Genomic DNA, 20,178 nt, shown 5'->3' with positions numbered 1-20,178 from the left:
TTGGTCTGTGAACTGCCCTTTTGCCCAATCACCACGCCGATAATAAAGACGATATGGTTGTCACGTCGTGATGTGTAAAACTAGAATTGATTGGCTGTTCGGAACATGATGACCAATGGAATTGCGTGTAACATTCTGCAAAGGCACGACTGGCAAAATGGCCGAATACGTTGTTTATTCGCACATGTGAAAAGTTTCAGATACGATTTTGTATGTTCTTCTTTCTGTCAGCAGATTGTGACCACCCATGATGAACCTGGCACATAAGATAAATGAGAAAACCCGAACTGGAGATGTATTAATTTCCGAAGAGGTGGATTTTTCTTCGCTGCTGCTATCAAATCCCGTAATCCAAGGTCTCCACAATTCGGGGTTTGAACGGCCATCACCAATACAGTTAAAAGCTATCCCGTTGGGCCGATGTGGACTAGGTGAATGAATCTTTTAGTGCCTTTGGGAGTAGTGCACTTTACCGGGCTCACTTTTTCAGATTAATTAGCGCTCCCTAAAGATCGCAAAGGTGCCTAAAACCTAAACCCCAAATCTAAACCAAAGGATTGTAAACGGTGCCTAACCCAAACCCCAAAGCATAACCCTAAGGATTGTAAATGGTGCCTAACCCTAAACCCAAACCCTAATCCTAAGGGACGTGAAGGGTACTGTGCCCGGTAAAGTGCATATTAGCTGTACCTTTAACAAATGTGTGGTTGTATGTTTGCAGTGAAGGACCAAATGGCAAGCTTAATTAACATGATGGCTCTTTGTGTTTACGGTATTAGTTACTGTGGAGTAAAACAAATTAACATTTCTCTGTGATTCACATTGTAAGTTGTCATGATATGTTATCTGATAATCATGGCTATTGTAGCTACATTAAAACAGATGCAGTCATTGCTGTGTCAAGTCGTCTTGAAAAGATACATTTAACGATTTAGGTAGTAGGAGATCCATAGAACCATATGATGTCATGTAAAACAGTACAAGTAGCACAAATATATTTCAGTGTTGTACAATCTACACAAGATATTTTATGAAAGCCATGTTGACAATCATCAGGCAGCCGTTTCTTTCCAAACTTTGTCTTCTGGTAGATTAATGACAGAACACAAAACACTTTTAAAGTGTGATGTCGGTGATATGCTGGCTCCCATCATAGTCAAGTGTTCGAATTGTTTGGAGCAACTGTTTTTTCTCATTTTTGCATATTGCTTTTTCAGACATTGCTGGGTAAATATTTTATGGACATTTTTTATGTACTTCATTGCTGAATTTGTCGATCCGTATTTTCAGATTTGATAGTACAGGCAAAGTCAGGAACTGGCAAAACATGTGTCTTTTCTGTCATTGCCCTTGAAGCAATACAAGTACAAAGCTCTGCTATTCAAGTGAGTGAACAATGGACCATTACTCTGTTTGTGTTACGTGTATGCTTTGCTTGGTTATCTCTGGAGTACTTGTGTCAAATAATACCTTCAGACTCTTTGGGGACAGTAATAAGATGTTCAGTTTTTGTGGGGTTTACCATCATAAAATATGGAGTTATTCCAATGGTGTGGAAAGGCTCTACTGTCTCGTGAGGAATTTAATGTTTATAAGTGAAATGTTGTACTTTTCACCATCATGGCAGGTCAAAATAGGAAAGACTGTAAGTGACATGTGAATAACATGTATAAATTCAGGCTCGCATTGCAAGTTGTTCATTAATTATGTTTGTAATTTATAAATGCACCTGAGGCGCTTTCTAGGTAAGGTGGTGAAGAGTGACATGGGACTCCTGTGTTTTGTTCCTTGTAAACATGAAAATATTTCTTTGTATGAAAACGAAAAAAATCTCAATGGTTTTGTACAAAAGGAAATTTTCAGTTCGCATTCACCATGTTCAGGTATTTTGAAGGTAATAATTGGTCTGTTCTTTTTCATTGTCTAATTATGTTTATTACCTGATTTGATTTTGATTATAATGATTTATAATCAGTTTGTATTTGTTGACAGGTATTAGTCCTAGCTCCAACAAGAGAGATTGCTTTACAAATCTGGGATGTGATCAAGAACATTGGCAGTGCCATCTCAGCACTGCGATGTCACACTTTTATTGGTGGACTACCATTTAGTGAAGATAAACAGAACTTGAAGCAATGTCAGATTGCTGTAGGAACACCTGGTCAGTATAGTGATACAAAAACATTTCTTCAGGAGCTTCAATATTTGCAGATGCTAACCTTTGAATAGATTATCATGACAGTTAATATCACAGTGGTCCAAATGATGATATACCCAAACTGACATGACCAATGAAGGTCCGGGGTAGAACTGGCCTTCAGCAACCCCTGCTTGCCATGAATGGGGACTATGCTCGTCGTAAGAGGCGACTAACAGAATTGGGTGGTCAGGTTCGCTGACTTGGTTGACATATGTCATCGGTTCCCAATTGCGCAGATTGATGCTCATGCTGTTGATCACTGGATTGTCTGGTCCAGACTCAATTATTTACAGTCTGGCGCCATATAGGTGGAATATTGCTGAGTGCGGCGTAAAACTAAACATACTCACTCCAAACTGACATAATTTTCTTTCTCATAGGAATTGGACACTAACATGATGGGGTATTTTAAAAGTTTTAAAATGTTTCAGCTGTTGTCATCAAGTTATCAAGTTATTATGTAGTCAGTTAAGATGAAAGTTAGTATTTCAGTTGTAAGTATTTAGACAATATTGTAATGTTTGTTGTGTTGTTTATCACCACACTCAGTCATATTCAAAGTATGTAATGGCGGTCTGTAAATAATTGCATCTTAACCACACAATCCAGTGATGGACATCATGAGCATCAAATAAGCCGTTGGGATACAATAATAATATGAATCAACCAGGTAAGCGGGCCTAGCCAATTGGTGCTAACAGTTGCCTCTTACAACAGGTATGCTTGCTGAAGATCATTTTTAAAACAATTTCTGGTATTCCCCACCATGGACTATTGCTAAAATTGGCATAAAAACAAACTCAGTTAATTAGTCAATAAAACAAATCTTCATGGGTGTTACATAATGATACGTAATTTAGATTTTGTAAGGGCGTCTGTTTTTCAGGTCGTATTAAGCAGCTGATCGAGACAAACTTGATGAAAACTGAGAGTGTTCGACTATTTGTGCTAGATGAGGCTGATAAACTCCTAGAAGAGAGTTTCCAGGAACAAATCAAGTAAGCAGTGTCATTTCATTCACAGTTTCATTGATGATAGAAATAATATGAACAGATAACCATTTAAAGAAGCCTAACGTGTATGTGGTTATGATTGCTATCATGGTAAACCCCATAGTAATTCCCCAGCATTGTTGCAGGCATTTGTTTTTAATGTTACTTTCCTATGCTGTTTTGAAATGAGATGTGATTGATTTATTGCCTGAGTAAACTCCAACAAGAACTTGAAATCCATATTTGAATGCATATTACTTTATGGTGTCCCGATTATTGTTTTATGGTTGCTGCATCTTGCTTCAGCTGGATCTATTCAGCCCTACCTGACAACAAACAAATGTTGGCTTTGTCTGCCACTTACCCAGAATCCCTTGCACAACATCTGACACGCTACATGCGGAACCCAACATTCATGAGACTCAACATCTCAGATCCTGCACTTCTAGGTGGGTGCACTTTTTGTTGTTATTTGTTAAGCAGTTTTTACATCAGATGGGAAAGAACAGATGAAACTAGATTGTTTAAGAGAAATAACTTAATAATAATTTATTGCATGTATTTTAAAAATGCTAATAGCAGTTTCAAAATGATAGGAATTGGTGTAACGATGATTATAATCTGTATAAGATATTTATAGAGTATCAGATAATGCTCTTTTCATGTGTATAGGATATTTTTTTTACCACGACAACATAACACTAGTGGTATATGTTTCTAATAGGTATTCGTCAGTACTACAAGAGCGTGCCCTACAGTCCCATGGCTAACTTGGCATTTGAGGCCAAGGCAAAGGCTGTTATTGAGATTCTCTCTGGCGTCAGCTTCCAGCAGTGCCTCATCTTCTCCAATCTACAGACTAGGTATTGCCATAGTGGCTGAAAGGTCTGATGATGATGATGATGATGATGATGATGATGATGATGATGATGATGATGATGATGGCAGTATAAATGTCTGTACTCTTGCCACAGTTGTGTACTACATTAAATGATGCTACTTGATGTGGTGGTGGTGGTGGTGGTGGTGGTGGTGATGATGATGATGATGATGATGATGATGATGATAATGATGATGATGATGATGATGATGGGCCAGTCAGTGTCGAAGCAAACCCAGTTATAGTCGCCTCTTACGACCAGCATGTGTTATTGAAGATCAGTTCTAACCGGGGTTGAATGAGCCAGAACGACCCGACACATGACGTGGGGATTCCCTTGATCATGTCAGAATGTGTGGAGGTCACATCTCATCCTAGAGACATTGTGTCAAAGTGACATTTGACTTAACTGGTGTCAATATTCAAGTGCCAGTGTACAAAGTAATCCTAGCGCTACGACAGGTTAAGCTGTCACTTGTATACATGTATAACAGATGCTTAAAGTAATCATTATTTCTAGAACAGTAAATTTGAATTGTGATATTGTAATGGAACTGCCAAGGATTAGTCAAAAATACTGATACACAGACTACAACAATAAAGTAGATGCTGCCACAGTCACAAAATTTGACAAAAATTAATACCAGAGTTCGGACACTAAGTTTACTGAAAATATATCACAAGGACTTAACAGATAGTGAATGTCAAAACTGGCGAAATGCAGTAGGATCACACAACAAATAGATAAAGTTCCAATACCGAGTTTATTTATAAAGCAACAAAATGAAAATACCCAGTCTCGACACGATACTGACTGTCATCTGGACTGGATCCCATGCTCGTCATTCTGTGTCCTCGTGGCTGTAGCAGTCTTGCAATACTGTATGCCAGTCTGTATCGAGAACCCTGGGCTGTTAAATGAAACTTTGAAACTTGAAAGTGTATGAACTTGAAGCAAGCGGAACTAGACCCAGATAATGTAAACAATAATATTCACCTGACCCAGAATGGAGGCCGTACCTCCGACAACTGTCAAAATGTGATGCAAGTCACATCCAAATTAATAATTGCAGTGAAACATGCATGTCTCGGCTTTAGACATTTCCAATAATCTCCTGCAGGAGAAACTCTCAGCAGAGACTTTGACTTTGACTCAGAATTACCAGGATCGCAAGGACAATCACTGAATCAGCGACTGTCAAAGCAGTAAATAAACTGTGACCTGCAATATTTCATGATGATGATAAAGGACTTACAACTTGCGATTGATAATTGTGACTGTGAGTGTATCTGTAGCTGTAAGCTGTACACTTGAATCATACGATCTCGGATATTCCATCAGAATGAATCCGGATATCAACAAAGTTGAAAATAAACCCCTAAAACTCACTTATACACAACTAGATACTTAGAGAGCAGACGAAGTGTTAATAATATGCTTGTTAATAAAAAGTTATACAACAGAAATGTCTTATAATGCAAAAATGAGAATTTAGCTGTGACATAGCCCTGGAACCCTGCCTTGCTTGTCAAAGTCAAGAATGCCACACCAACACTAACCTTGACAGCTCTGTTAATTTTCCCAGGGTCACATGATAGATAAACATGAGAATATCGAAGATGGCATCTGTGAACATGACTGTGCTGGAATTTACTGTTATGCTTAATACTGTAGCTTGGAAGCAGACTGCACATAGGTATTTCACTTTAAAAAATGCAGCATAGGGTTGGTACCTTGGCTGGAATTACATTGATGGCTGTAAGCTTGACTATCTCTGTACTTGACGCCAAGATTAGTCATGAATTTTTGTTACAGTATGCTCAAATAATCCTCTTTATGGAAAATATACAAGGAAAGCTGGATTTAAGGTTCTTCAAAGCTTTTCCCTTACTATCTTGTCACAGCAGATATCAACTTTCAGAATGATGAGCACAGTCCCACACTAGAGTTAATTTAAGAACATAATGGGATACCATTCCCTTATCAAAGACGTAACAGTAATAAACATGCGATTACTAACTGAAATTTTAGTTAGAAATAATCTGGATTTTAACGTGCAGAGCTCAGAACCTGTGTGATGAACTACAGAGACAGGGGTGGCCAACAGCCTGTATTGCTGGCAGCCATGATCAGAAAGACAGGATTGAGGCAATGGCCAAACTGAAAACCTACAAGTGTCGTGTTCTCATCTCTACAGATCTGGTGAGTGGTAGCATACAGTTAAGTCTTGTTAATCCGGCCTCGTCCATTGCTCAGCAAATTGTTGGATTAATGAGGATATCGGACTAAATAAACTAAAATAATAATAAGTAATATAATAATAATAAATAATAAATAATAATAAATGAGACTAAAGTAAATTTATTAAATTTGTTACCAACAAACGCATCAGATAAAGCTGATTGTTGGATAAATGGAGGTTGGATTAACGAGACCTGAGTGTATCTCAAGTATCAAACTTTTTTTGACATGACACTGAATCTGGATGTTATACAGATTATTGTCATTTTTGCATAAAATATTGATATATATCCACCCACTAAATGTTATTATTATTCATTAAGGCGTCAGTTGTATGCTGACGACAACAGTTTGTTGAGTTAGCAAGTACAAACCAAATGTTGTAAAATTTTCACCTGGCTGTAGTGATTTCTGCTGGAGTGGTTGAGTGGCATCATTTCCCAAGTCCCTGTCTCTCTAGCCCCCAGTTGTTACAAGCCACTAATAAGTACCTCTAGCCCCTTGCTGGCTGTTCTTTACTATACTTACTCCCCTGTAGCTTTATTAACTGGTTCATTAAGCTGCAGAACTCAGACACTTGGCATATAGACTGAACATTCGAGATATCACCTGCTCTGTTCTACCAGCTCGTCACCATTCACACATTTGTCTTGTGTCAAGATTCTGCTCCCAAACATAAGGGGGAACATGTAGATAGAGACGACAAGATGTAAACGCCTTGAACTAGAGTATATGTTAACGTGAAAGAAGTAAATCGTACCAGTGTGCCAATGGACATATTATGGATGATTTGTATGTCACATAAAAAGCAACTGATCTAACTTGACCTTCTGACTATGTGTCAAGATCTGAAGTAATGATTTGTGAATTTTAATAAATATAAAATCTTCATCTTTGTTTTGTCAATTATTAGCAACTGTGACCATCTACTAAACAATCATTTGATCACTGAGCTGTGATTCTCTATTATCTCCTTAAGCTTGCGAGTTAAATAATATTATCCAGCCTGATGTAAGAAAGTCGATTTTGATATGGTTCACATGACTCTGATGAAATACCATGTACACCTGCCATGTTCTGTGAGGAGGAAGTACAAAAGTCGTATTATCCCGACACACCTCAGTGACCACACGAATTGAGAAAATCATGCATCGCCAAGCCTTTAGCATAACATGCGCTGCATTCAGGTCAATTGATCAGCTGGTGTCAACGTGACAACTACTCAATTTGATGCATATTGTTTTATTTGCTTGAGTAAAACATTAGGCTAGATAAATGCGTTATTACATCGTGTCAAGGGAAATATAGGATATTATCAGTCAGGTTGTATTCAACCTCACTCAGGACTGATAAAACCCCATATTTCCCTTGACACGATGGGATAACTTATAGAACTTAATCCAGCTACAGGGGAGTGAGTACAGCTAACAGAACAGCCAGACAACGGCCTAGAATTGGTACAATGTGCAAATCCAATTTCTGACCCCGTCCTTCTTGATATTGGTGTAATATTGCTAAAAGCAATTTTTGGACTTGTTGGTCATGTGGAACATTTATGATGATTTTGCACTTCATTTCCTTCTGCAGACAGCTCGTGGTATAGATGCGGATAAAGTCAACCTGGTCATCAACCTTGATGTGCCACGAGATCACGAGACCTACCTTCATCGCATTGGGAGAGCAGGGCGATTTGGTCAGTGTAAAGTTCTCCATGAGTTGTTTGAACATTGAATCTAATGGAATTAGTTTGTTCAAAATTGCCACTGTTTACTGAGCAGAAAATGGGTACCTAGTTGGATAAAGTCATGTGACTATAACCATCTAGTGCCTAACAGGCAGCTTTGGTTATCCACGGTAATAAGAATAAGATTCTGATAAAGCGCCGCAAGCAATCATTTGGTGTTTGGAGACTGTGCACTTTAGAAGATGACTTATTATTATTAATTATGACAAGCTAAGCACGGCTGTAATCTTTACATCTCAGTAGTAGAAAGCTGCCAACACTCAGAACCAGAACACCCACTTCTGGTTCCCCTTGTCACGATATTGCTGGGATGACTGAAAGCAGTGTGAGAACCTACTCACTTTTAGTTGTCTTGTCTATGAAGATCCAGGTTAGAGCTGATCTTCAGCAACCCATGCTTGTGTTAATAGGTGACTCACCGCATGGGGTGATCAGACTAGGATGACACAACCCACCAACTATGTTGGTTGATGCTCATGATGTCAATCTCTGGATTGTTTGGTCCTCAGTTATTTACAGACAGCTGTCATATACAGAAAAGATTATCTTCTCACATAAAAAATGAGTGGAAGTTGTTACTGGCCACATTGTGGAAGCCATGTCTGAATTGAGTGATACACATGAACGTCCAGATTAAGAGATTGGTCTTCAGTAACCCATGCTTGTCGTAAGATACTAATGGTGGTCAGACTTGCTGACTTGGTTGACACATCTTCGGTTCCCAGTTGTACAGATCAAAGCTTAGGCTGTTGATCACTAGATTGTCTGGTCCCGACTCGATTATTTACAGACTGCCACCATATTGTTGGAATATTGCTGAATGTGGTGTAAAACTAAACTCACTTGCTGCATGCTGTGAAGGTGAGGCCAACCATTGGTTGATGACCTGAGCAATGGTCCTTGTAGTGATCCATCAGAATACAGTAACATTGTAGGTGGAACATTGTAAACTTCCATCCTTGTTTTAAGATTACTTATTGCAGCATTAAACAGCGTGCATTCACTATGTATGTTGTATGTGTTGCAGGATCATATGGTGTTGCAGTGACATTGGTCAGTGAAGGGCAGGAGCAGCTGGGTCTGACCGCAGTGGAGAGGAAGTGTAACACTCACATCAACACCCTGCCAGGTAAGACAATCAGAGCTCAGAGGAAAGACAGTGTTGAGCAGTGGCTGGTAAAAGTCTGGTCAGTACATCTGACTAATGAATTATCATGTCATGTAAATATATCACTCTATGACTTGTGAAGTTACACTCTTATAGATCATACAAGATTATGGCCTGGAAAGTAATGTTCATAATAGTAGCAGCTCAATGTTGGAACCCATATCATGCCAACACTATCTTATTCTCATCTATTTTTATAACCTTTTGCTTGGTCTCTACAATCAAATTTTGGACTAGTGAATTGTTTGTGAGCTGGCAACCTTCAGGCCTAGCTAGCCCGACTAGCTAACAAAATTCATAAAGTATTTCACTCACTGGAGCTGAGTTTCCGTATCATTTGTGCTTCACAAGGTTTTGTGTTTGAATGCCTTATATACAAGAAAGCCTTCTATAAAAAAGAAATGAAAAGACACAAAATAGTCTCGGTAAGGTTTTAAGGATGTAAAAGAATTTATATTTTTAACTTACCTTACCATAGGTCTTATGCATATTACCTCAAGCTTCGCTAGTAGAGATCAGACAGACGTTGATTCGCCATTCCCTGAATGGCTACCTCGTAAAATCTACGGATGTAGTCACGGAAGTGACGTGATCTCCCTACTCGCGGGAAAGCGAGCCATCCCAAAATTCACTTTTACTTCTAGCGTTCGTCTGATCAGACGTGTTTGTTTCGCTCGGAGTTTTCTATTGTGTTGAATAAAGTTGTCGTTCAACAGGTAGGTATGTCTTGTTTCCCTAGGTGTGTGGTTAGTTAAATTGAATTTAACTTCACTTACCTTGCTACCTCGTGTTGTAAATGTTTCTTTTTTTTCTCACTTCGATGTGGGTTTTCCTGCGTTGTTTGTGAGGTGTCATGGCGGCCTTGGAGGTTCTTTATTCCGTCAGGAATACTTCCTCCATCTGTTCTGCTATTTTGTATGGTATTTCCTCCCGATTTTTGCCGTTTTTCATGTGTTTTTTTGTCCCACGTGGCATGTTTCACAGGTAGCCATGTTGGTTGCTAGCCGTCGCTGTCGCGAGCTTACAGGCGTACCCACTTTAGGTTGGGGGTGCGCTTTTGCTGCATTTTTTATGTAGGGGTGTTTTTCGTTTCTACCTCTAGCGTTATTGTTTTATTTCACGCTTCGGGTATGTTTTTATCTGTTGCAGTTAACTGTGTATGACTCGGCAGTTTTGTACTGTCTGCAAGGGGCAGAAGTCAGCCAAGGATCCCCACCCCTGGTGTCCGGATTGTGCATCGCAGACCTGTTCCCTTGACAGCCGCTGTCAGCATTGTACTAGTCTTTCTGTGGCGGATTTCAAGACCTTTTTAGCTGTCCGTAGAAAGAGGTTTACTCAGCGGAAGAGGAGAATGTCTTCCCCAGCTTCTTCTTTAGGTTCTTTACAGGACGACCCGGAGCTGCCTACCTTTACAGCACCAACGCCGACGTCTGGTTTGGAGCGCTCATCTACGACGCCGGTTCGATCGTCTCCGGAGCCACTTCGCTCGGACGCCTTTGTTGACTTATCCCGTCCGGACGCCTTAGCGCACCCAGAAGTTCAGAGGCTATTACGGTCTCTCCTGACGCCCAGCACTTCTACTAGAGAGCCAGCGCCGACCTCAGCTACTGTGCCAGCGCCCATGTCAGCGCCTGCCTTGATTCCCGAACTAATTTCAACGTCAACGCCTACGCCTATGCCAGCACCGACACCTACGTCAGCGCCTATGCCCACGTCAGCGTCTACAGCCTTGATGGGGACACCTTCACTGGTTCCAATACCAGCACCTATACCTACGCCAGCGCTTGTTCAGACGCCGGCTCCTGTGCCTCCGCCAGCGCCTTACCGGATCCCCAGGATCTCTCACACGCTATCTAGAGAAGAGGTGCTACAACGTCAGCTAGACGAGGAGCGCGCTCGGCGCTTAGAAGCTGAGCGCTCGAGACGCAGATCATGGTCCAGATCTCCGAGGAATCGGCGCTCCCGTTCTCCTCACCGTAGTCGGCGCCGGCGCTCGCGCTCATGCTCACGCTCTCCTAGACGACGGCGCTTCCGTTCGCGATCCAGATCTCCTCGGCGCTCTTCCAGAACCCGGCGTTCACGTTCACCAGAGGCCTCGCGAGTTTCACTGAAGGATTCTTCTACTCGGACGCCTTCTACCTCTTCCACCCAGCGGCGGGAATCGACTTCAGTCTCTTGGGAAGATTTGGAGGAGCAACACTTCTGCCCTGACTATGAAGAAGAGGCAGGTGTAGGCGAGGATGATGGCACCTATCTACCACTATCGGCAGTGTTTGAGTGGATTGCTGACAGGCTACCTGACTGTCCTTCTCCGTCAGTCGATCCTAATAATCCGGCGTCCATCCGTTTGTCCCCGGAACTACTAATTCCACCTCATCCTATGGTGGCGGAGGCAGTGTCTCTCCTGGACGAGGATTTTGCCAAGCTGTCTCTGAATCCTACGATCAAGGCGTCTAAGTCAAGGAAGTCGGATTACAAGATCCACAGCCTAGACTTCACAGATAATGGTGCAGCCCAGGACGACTCACTCAAGCGCTTGTCAAGTTCTTCACTCTCAGCTTATAAAGTGCAGGACTCCAAATTAGCAGCTATTGACACGGAACTCAAGCGTATGCTTAAACCCATTTCGGCGTTAGCCTCAGCTACTTCAGCGGCTGCAGCAGACCTATCAGAAGACAACGCCTCCAGGGTGGATCATCTCACGACGATCTTCCAGTGGCAGGGCAAAGTTCTTCATGACTTACTCGGTCACTTACGTGCAGCGTTGGCTATGACAACTTCGGTTCGCCGCTCCGGCTTCCTGGATACATGTAATTGGCAGGAGGAATTTAAGCGCCAATTACTTCGGGCTCCCTTCACTTCCAAGTTTCTGTTCGCCGACAAGATTCCAGATATTTACAAGTCGCACGCGGAATTAACGAACACTGAAGTCGCGCTGTCTACCTTTGAGGCGCTTGGTTCTGCCTTTCGTGGCAGAGCCAGAGGAAGTGGAAAGAAGCGCTATATTCCCAGGAGGGAATCCATCCGCTCCTCCTTTGGGAGGGGACGGGGCCGCACCAAGGATAATGACACTCAGCGAAAGCCCCAGGAGCGCAGCCGGGACACCCCCTCGATGCCAGGGCGAGGCAGAGGCAAGCGCCCCTACTCTGGTCGCTGAAGCCGTGGATGTCTCCGACTGGGACCTCCCACCCCCAGTCGTACCTGTCCATCCGACTCCAGTAGGTGGGAGACTAGGGATCTTCTGGCCCAACTGGTCATTCCTAGAGGATCCGTTTGTAAGCAAGATTCTGAAGTCCGGCTACAAACTACCATTGGTCGAGACTCCACCGCTGACATCTACTCCCCAGTCGCGGATATATCCTCAACACCAACTAGCTCTCCTAGAGTCCAATATCGACATTCTGTTATCCAAGAGAGCCATAGAGACAGTGCTGGAACCCCACCGCTCCCCGGGGTTCTACTCACCCATCTTCCTGGTGCCAAAGAAAGATTCCGACAAGATGCGCATGATTCACAACATGGCGGTCTTCAACAGACAGTATCTGGCCGACCCTCCTCATTTCCGAATGACGTCCCTAGAGCAGATTCGAGCCAAATTGTCTCCCGGGGCTTGGCTAGCCAGTCTGGACCTACAGGACGCTTACCTACATGTTCCCATACATCCGCGTCACAGGAAGTACCTGAGGTTCGTCTTCAACGGAATACATTACCAGTGGAGGGTGCTTCCGTTTGGCATTTCTACGGCCCCGTGGCTTTTCACACGCATCACGCTTCCGGTTACCAGGTTTCTTCATCTAAGGGGAGTGGACTTCGATCCATACATAGACGACTGCCTTCTCAACCACGGCAGTCCTCTACTGCTACGCAAACACTTGGACTTCTCCACCCGCCTGCTGCATCAACTGGGTTGGATGGTCAACACCAACAAGTCACATCTGGAACCAACTCAAGAACTGACCTTCATCGGGGGATTATTTTTAACAAAAGACAATCTTGTCAGGGTCCCTCCAGATCGATGGCTAAAGATTCTGGCGTTTGCGGATCGAGGTCTCTCTCAACCCATGACCCTCAGAGAGTGGCAGTCTCTGTTGGGTCTTTTGACATCGGCGCAGGATCTTACTCTCAGAGGGCGCCTTATGCTACGGCCCTTACAGAGGTTTCTGTCACCATTCATCCAGATGAACGACCTCAAGTCACGGGTTCTTCTACCTCCACATCTACATCAGTATCTCCGGTGGTGGATGGTAGAATCGAATGTCTGCGTCGGCGTCTGTTTGGAAGACTCCAGTCACGACCACGAGTTGTTCGTGGATGCGTCTCTACTAGGGTGGGGCGCCCATCTGGCGGGCCGAACGACCTCAGGGCTGTGGTCCGACGCCGAAAGGTTGTGGCACATCAACAACCTGGAATTGCAAGCCGTCATTCTAGCAGTTCGCCGCTGGCTACCGATTTTGTCCAACACCAAGCTCCTGGTGGCGTCGGACAACTCCACAGTCGTCTGGGTTATCCGGAATCAGGGCACGACCAGGTCCAAGCAACTTCTAGACCAGATGTTCGTGTTAGCAGATCTGCTAGACAGCAACAGGATCACAATCAGGGTTCGACACATACCCGGCTGCAAGAACATTCTGGCAGACGCGTTGTCGCGCCCAGGCAGACCTTCACCGACGGAATGGATGCTTCATCCAGACGTGTTTCGTCAGATTTGCCTTCGCCACGGGAGACCCTTGGTGGACCTCTTCGCCACCAGCTTCAACCATCAGCTACCAACTTACGTGTCTCCCGTACCGGATCCACAGGCTTGGGCAGTCGACGCTCTATCTCTGTCGTGGGAGGGTCTAGACGCGTACGCTTTTCCACCACCCGTTCTTCTCCCAGAAGTGATTGGCAAGATCAAGCAGACACAGAACCTGAGACTGCTTTTGGTCGCGCCCTGGTGGCCAGCCAGACCGTGGTTCCCCGATCTGCGACGCCTCGTCAGCGGAGATCCGGTTCAGCTTCCAGATTGGCCACACCTCCTTCGTCATCCGCACAGCCAACAACTCCATCCAGATCCGCTGAGATTCCATCTGCACGGCTGGACCATTTACAGAAGGCATTAAGGGCGAAAGGCTATTCCTTGCATGTGGCGAATGCCATAACCCGAGCTCATCGGACATCCACCAGATCCCTCTATGATGACAAGTGGCGCTCATTTGAAAGCTTTTGTGCTCAGAGATCACAGGATCCCATGACAGCTTCCCCACAGTTCGTGGCGAATTTTTTGATGTTTCTACGTAATTCCAAGCATCTCAAAGGGAGTACGTTGGGTACCTACTTGTCAGCGTTGAACTCCGTCTTGGCGGTCAAGACGGATCGTCAGATTTCTAAAGTTCCAGAACTGGTTGCCCTGCTGAAGGCGTTCAAGTTGGAGGACCAGAAGGTCAAGTTCCGCCCTCCAGCTTGGGATCTGAATGTTGTTTTGCAACACTTGAGAGGCTCCCCATATGAGCCCCTAGAGGATGCTTCCTTCGAGCTGTTGTCCAGGAAGACGGTCTTCTTACTTGCCCTAGCTACGGCAGCTAGAGTTAGTGAGATTCATGCCCTGGATGTCACACAAGTGCGTTTTGAACAAGCTAGGCATGGTCGAGTCCACTTGGGATTGCTGTGGGACTTCATTGCCAAGAATCAGCTTCCCGGGCAACCAGATAGACGGTTCTCCATCCCGCCTTTATCGACCATCCTCGGACGACATGATACGGAGGAGGAGTTCCTGTGTCCAGTCAGGGCCCTTAGATATTACATCCAGAGGTCTGCCTTGAAGAGACATTCCCGAAAGAGACTGTTTATCCCTTTTTCTTCATCGTGCAAGGGGGAAGTTAATAGAAACACTATTGCTCTGTGGCTTCGTGCGACTATCCTGGCGGCGTACGATGCCAAGAAACTCCCCCATCCGACGGCGAACAACCCCCATGAAATTAGAGCCCTGGCGTCCACTATGGCCCTCCACAGGAACTGTACGGTGCCACGGATTATGGAGGGTTGTTTTTGGAAGTCGTCCACCGTTTTTGCCTCACACTACCTGAGGGACTTGGCTGTCGAGGACATGGAGGGGCTTCAGTCTTTTGGCCCGTTGGTGGTTGCACAGCAACTTACCCAGCCTTCCGCCCATTAGGTAATTGTGTTGTTCTTACCTTTGGTCTTAAGATTAACCTCACCCTCTGGGTGCGTCGGTTTCTCTTTGGAGTTCCCTTGGGTTATCCTTTGTCCTGTTTCCAGGTTTGCCCTGTGACGTTGGCATTGGTCTCCCGGGTCTCCTGTGCATGTGCTTGGTCTGCTGAAGATGTGAAGGTCCTCCGGAGTCCACACCACCGTCCTCTCTGTCGAAGCCATATGCATAAGACCTATGGTAAGGTAAGTTAAAAATTTATTAAAATCTAAATATTTTAGATATTTAAATACTTACCTTACCATAGGGCGGTGACTCCCTCCCAACGCTGGATGCTCCTCCCCACTTTGGACTCATCGGACCTTTCTTTCCTGCTGCCAGTAAAAGTGAATTTTGGGATGGCTCGCTTTCCCGCGAGTAGGGAGATCACGTCACTTCCGTGACTACATCCGTAGATTATACGAGGTAGCCATTCAGGGAATGGCGAATCAACGTCTGTCTGATCTCTACTAGCGAAGCTTGAGGTAATATGCATAAGACCTATGGTAAGGTAAGTATTTAAATATCTAAAATATTTAGATTTTAATAAAATTAACACATTGCTACAGACCCTCTTCCGGTGGACCTGCTGAGGGCAACCATCCCGATCAACCTTGATGACATGGTTAGTACGGAGCAATTAATCACCAGACCAGACTCTGGGTTGAGGTCACATGACCTTCCTGCAACAAATGAGGAAAGTCAGGTCAAGGATAGAACGTTGGAGAATACACACAGGAAGCAGAATACTGATGGACTGGACCTGAATTTTGTTAACGGACGTGTTGGAGTAAGCACAGATAACAGTGAAGATGGAAGCTGTAAGAATATATGTACGCGAAATCCTGGGGTAATTTCTGATAAGGACTCTTCAGATACCTCAAAAAGATCACAGGCGAATTTTGGCGAAGGTTCTCAACTGAAGACAGAAACAAAAACAGGCTCTGATATGCATACAAAGAAATGTTCAGAAAATGTAGCGTCTGAGTCCGAGAGTGATACAATTGGACCTGGAAAGGTTCTTATGTCACAAGGAGTGAACAGTGTGATAAATGACAAGAATAACATGACCAGCTCATGTCATCGATCTGATACCAACAAACACAATTCAGACAATAGTGAACAGGGAGTGGCTTATTGCAGTATTAATCAAACTTCCGATCAAACCAGTTTGAGTGATTCTGGAACGAATGTACCATCTAATAGAGGAACGATAAAGACCGCAAAGAAATGTCGAAAGAGGAAAACTAATAGTGACTCTATCAAAGAATCTCAGTCAGATCCTTCAAATGAAGAGAAAAGTGTTGCCTTGGTTACACAGATGAATGGACAAACATGTAACAATACTACCAACAGCAGTGATGCTACAAGTGTAAAAACATCATTAGCCAACAGGCAGAGAGATGGCACGGGATCTGTGAGTCATATTGAGTTGAGGATTCCAAGCTACAGGGAATCACTTGGTGGGAAGAAACTGGCAAAGCCGCACACTTACAGCAGTGCTCTTGTTGATTATGAAAAGTTCTTAGAACAGGGTGAAAGTGGTAAAATGTTGAATATTCCTGAACTTGTTTTAAGAAATATTGACCTTGAAAAGAAACATTCATGTCCCCCAACCGATTTTGTGAGGAGTGTTTCAGCTTGTATTGACAGGATGTACGATTGTGCTCTGTCCAAGTCTCAGCTAAGAGGAGACAATCCCAACATATCATATGAACATGTAAGAGATGCAGCAGACGTTGATGTGATGGAGGTGTCCAGAGTTCAGATGTACAGCAAGACTACACAAACAATGTCACCTGCTCAAAAGGTCAACCAGAGACCGAAGTCTGTTCGGTATCATCCAATGTCAGTATCCTCTCTTGCCATGGTTGACCTTGACCTTGCTGCCAATGAAAACTGTTTGCATCTGTCTCCAAATGCCTTTGATATCAAAGAAAGTTCTTCACCTTGTGTTGAAGGATTTAAGTCAGTAATTCCAGATATAAGTGCAGGTTATGAACAAGCAAACCAGAAAGATGTTATTGGTAAGAACTGTTCTAAAGAAGATGAACATGTTTTAGTGGAAAAGGTGAGACCGTATAAGATCAAAGACAGTAATTTGTCTGTAAATGGGAACAGTGTTGGAAGTAAGGCTCAACAAGATGTGTCAAATGTTGCAATGAGGAATGATTCTGAGTTGATGTATGTGTCTGATGAAGTGGGGAGGATCAGCTTGACGGCAGACGCCATCACAGTTGAGGAGGAGCTGATGAGGGATTGTAGACCAAGGTCAAGGAAAGGGAAGATAATGGCTGATCTGGATGGTCTTGAGTATGGCAGGAAGTGTGGACGACATCTCCCTGACCAGATGTACGTGACCGGAGAGGATCTCATCAGTCAGGACGACACGGACAGTTCGGACTCCTCCAGCTCAAGTTCAGAATATGATCGAGAAGTGTTCAGGAATAACTACGTTGATGACCCACTGTTCAGAGAAAAATCTCAGTCTGATGATATGCATGAGACAGCAAACCAGAGCAGATATTCTGATCAGTACTCCTCGGAATATGATGCTGATTACTTGACTTACGACAATCAGTATGTGTTGGACGAACACTACAATACAAATGTGCAATATGGTGACCAGGGTTGGGGCAATAAAGAATTCGAACCCAACATGTCCAGCTATCCATATGATGTTTGGTCTCAACCGTGGGGACACCCATGGGGCTACCACCATCCCCACCCTTACTGGTATCACCCTGAGTATTATGCCCCACCCCAGTTCTATCCCTACCCATACCCACCTGCTTACTACCCCACCCCCTTTCATCCCATGTGGTATGGGGCAGGGTATGGAAGGGTAGGACTATCAGATGAAGAACGAATCGATGCCATGAGGAAAAATATGGAGTATCAAAGAGCATATATAAAGAAAATGGCCAAAATCAAGTAACATTTATCAGTTATGCCCCACAATGTGTTTTGCAGGGGTATTAAAATGTGCTCCATGCATCCGTATGTGCACATTTATCTTTTCTGGAGCAGAACATTAAAACCTTTCTGTATTTCTTCACCAAACTTGGCACATAGATAGATCTGGTTGTGTACCGGTGCCTTTTGGTAGTTTGGGTATTTTGGCATTTCCATGGCAACAACTTTGACTTAGGTAGGTTGAAATTAGTGGTAGTGCTCTCTTCTGGAGCATAACTCTAAAACCATTCAATGTTTCCTCACCGAACTTGATCTGATAGTGTACTGGTGCCTTTTGGTATTTGTGAATTCTTAATAAAATATTCTTGGCAGTTCCATGGCAACAAGTTTGACTTCGACTGAAATTGGTGGTAGTGTTCTTTTCCGGAGCAGAACTTAAAAACCGTTTCCTAGTTCTTCACCAAACTTGGTATATAGCTTGGTCTACTGGTGTCTTGCTAAATTTTTAATTCTGATTAAAATATTTTGGCATTTCCATGGCAACAGAAATTGGTGGTTGTGCTCCTTTCAGGAGCAGAACTTTTAAAAACTTTTCATTACTCTCCTTCCACTTTTCTATATACACATCAAAACATTTGGCATAATCAAAAATTGTAGACATATTCATGAAGGATATTTTGCCTTTCTGGGGGATATTGAAGAGTTTATTTTCTTGTTTATATCTCATGTGAAAGACATAGATACAATGTTTCATTAGAGTGCTAGTGACAGCGTGTCACAAATGTTGTTATTCTGAGTTTTTGTCACAGTTGTTTGTGCCAGATCAAATACCCATAACAGAGTCAAAACAGCAATCTAACAAATGGAAGCAAAATCAAAACAATCACTGGCAGCCATCATTAAATCCCCTCTTTTTGTTGTGTGCAAGATGGCTCCTCTGAAATCAGATTAAATTGTCCAAGTGATTTTCTTCACAAAGTCAAGAGGTCACCAAAACTAAAGGTTGTAATTTGTGTGAATTTCTTCATAAGTTATTGGTCCCCAAGATTTAGAACAATTCTGACGACAATGTCAAAGTTTAGTGTACCTTTTCAGGTTTAATGTTGTTCATGTACACCTTGATATACTGTACTTACCAAAACCGTCTGTGATAAAGAAATAAACAATATTTAAACATGACAATTTTTGTCAATCTTTTATGTGTAATTTGTTAACTCCAGATACACTGGAAAACACTGTATTAGCTGGGTACCTTCCTGGGACGTTTCATAAAGCGATTGTAGCATGATGAGTGTTGTAGATCTATGTTGACGTATGGGAGTTATGATAACCTAAGCGCTACTATCACTGTGAAATGGGGCCATACTCAGATAAGTCATCTATGGTCCTAGTCAAAGTAAACTTCGTCGCAGTGTATTTCGTTACACTCCACCACTGAGTCCAACAAAAGCTAGCAGCAGGTCGCGTCAGGTAACCTTTGAGGGATCGGAGGGTTTCTGTTGACATGGTTACCATTAGCTAATATTTCCGCAAGATGACATCCTTGAATGTTGCCAAAAACACCACTTTCAGCGACTGTTTACTCACCATTGTCATAGTTGAACGTATGCCATGTGCATCACCTGGAAGCAAAGCGTACGCTACATAGCATTCAGAATCGTTCGTGTATGAACCTTTTCGAGATAAGAAGTTCAAAAGGTATGTGCAAATGTCCACTTTTGTGATTTGGTAAGCTGTGTTCTGATTGATCAATCTCAAAGGTTACCTGATGTGACCTCTCTTAAGGCTTTGTTACACTTAGTAGTGGAGTGTACTGAAAAGTACTGAGGATATGTTTACTTAGACTGTC

General features: G+C 43.2%; 1 protein-coding gene across 1 annotated transcript; it reads left to right on the top strand.

Moving 5' to 3' along the window:
* The first annotated feature begins 132 nt into the window (after nucleotides 1-132).
* On the top strand, nucleotides 133-19,511 carry LOC137296234 (uncharacterized). The gene is made up of 10 exons (XM_067827971.1): nucleotides 133-431; nucleotides 1,291-1,385; nucleotides 1,993-2,161; nucleotides 3,087-3,198; nucleotides 3,499-3,641; nucleotides 3,917-4,055; nucleotides 6,134-6,275; nucleotides 7,902-8,007; nucleotides 9,086-9,187; nucleotides 15,983-19,511. The coding sequence occupies exons 1-10, from the start codon at nucleotides 248-250 to the stop codon at nucleotides 18,349-18,351; spliced, it is 3,561 nt and encodes a 1,186-aa protein (XP_067684072.1). The 5' UTR covers nucleotides 133-247; the 3' UTR covers nucleotides 18,352-19,511.
* The last annotated feature ends 667 nt before the right edge of the window (nucleotides 19,512-20,178 follow it).

This window comes from Haliotis asinina, chromosome 9 (assembly GCF_037392515.1).
Source record: "Haliotis asinina isolate JCU_RB_2024 chromosome 9, JCU_Hal_asi_v2, whole genome shotgun sequence".
In the NCBI taxonomy this organism is placed as follows: domain Eukaryota; kingdom Metazoa; phylum Mollusca; class Gastropoda; order Lepetellida; family Haliotidae; genus Haliotis; species Haliotis asinina.
This window is presented reverse-complemented; position numbering and strand designations above follow the sequence as displayed.

Excerpts from the sequence above, each read along its gene's own strand:
- LOC137296234 (XM_067827971.1), top strand. The coding sequence starts at position 248 with ATGATGAACCTGGCACATAAGATAAATGAGAAAACCCGAACTGGAGAT. Across the intron at positions 3,199-3,498 it reads AGTTTCCAGGAACAAATCAA|CTGGATCTATTCAGCCCTAC; the intron begins GTAAGCAGTGTC and ends ATCTTGCTTCAG. Across the intron at positions 8,008-9,085 it reads TGGGAGAGCAGGGCGATTTG|GATCATATGGTGTTGCAGTG; the intron begins GTCAGTGTAAAG and ends TATGTGTTGCAG.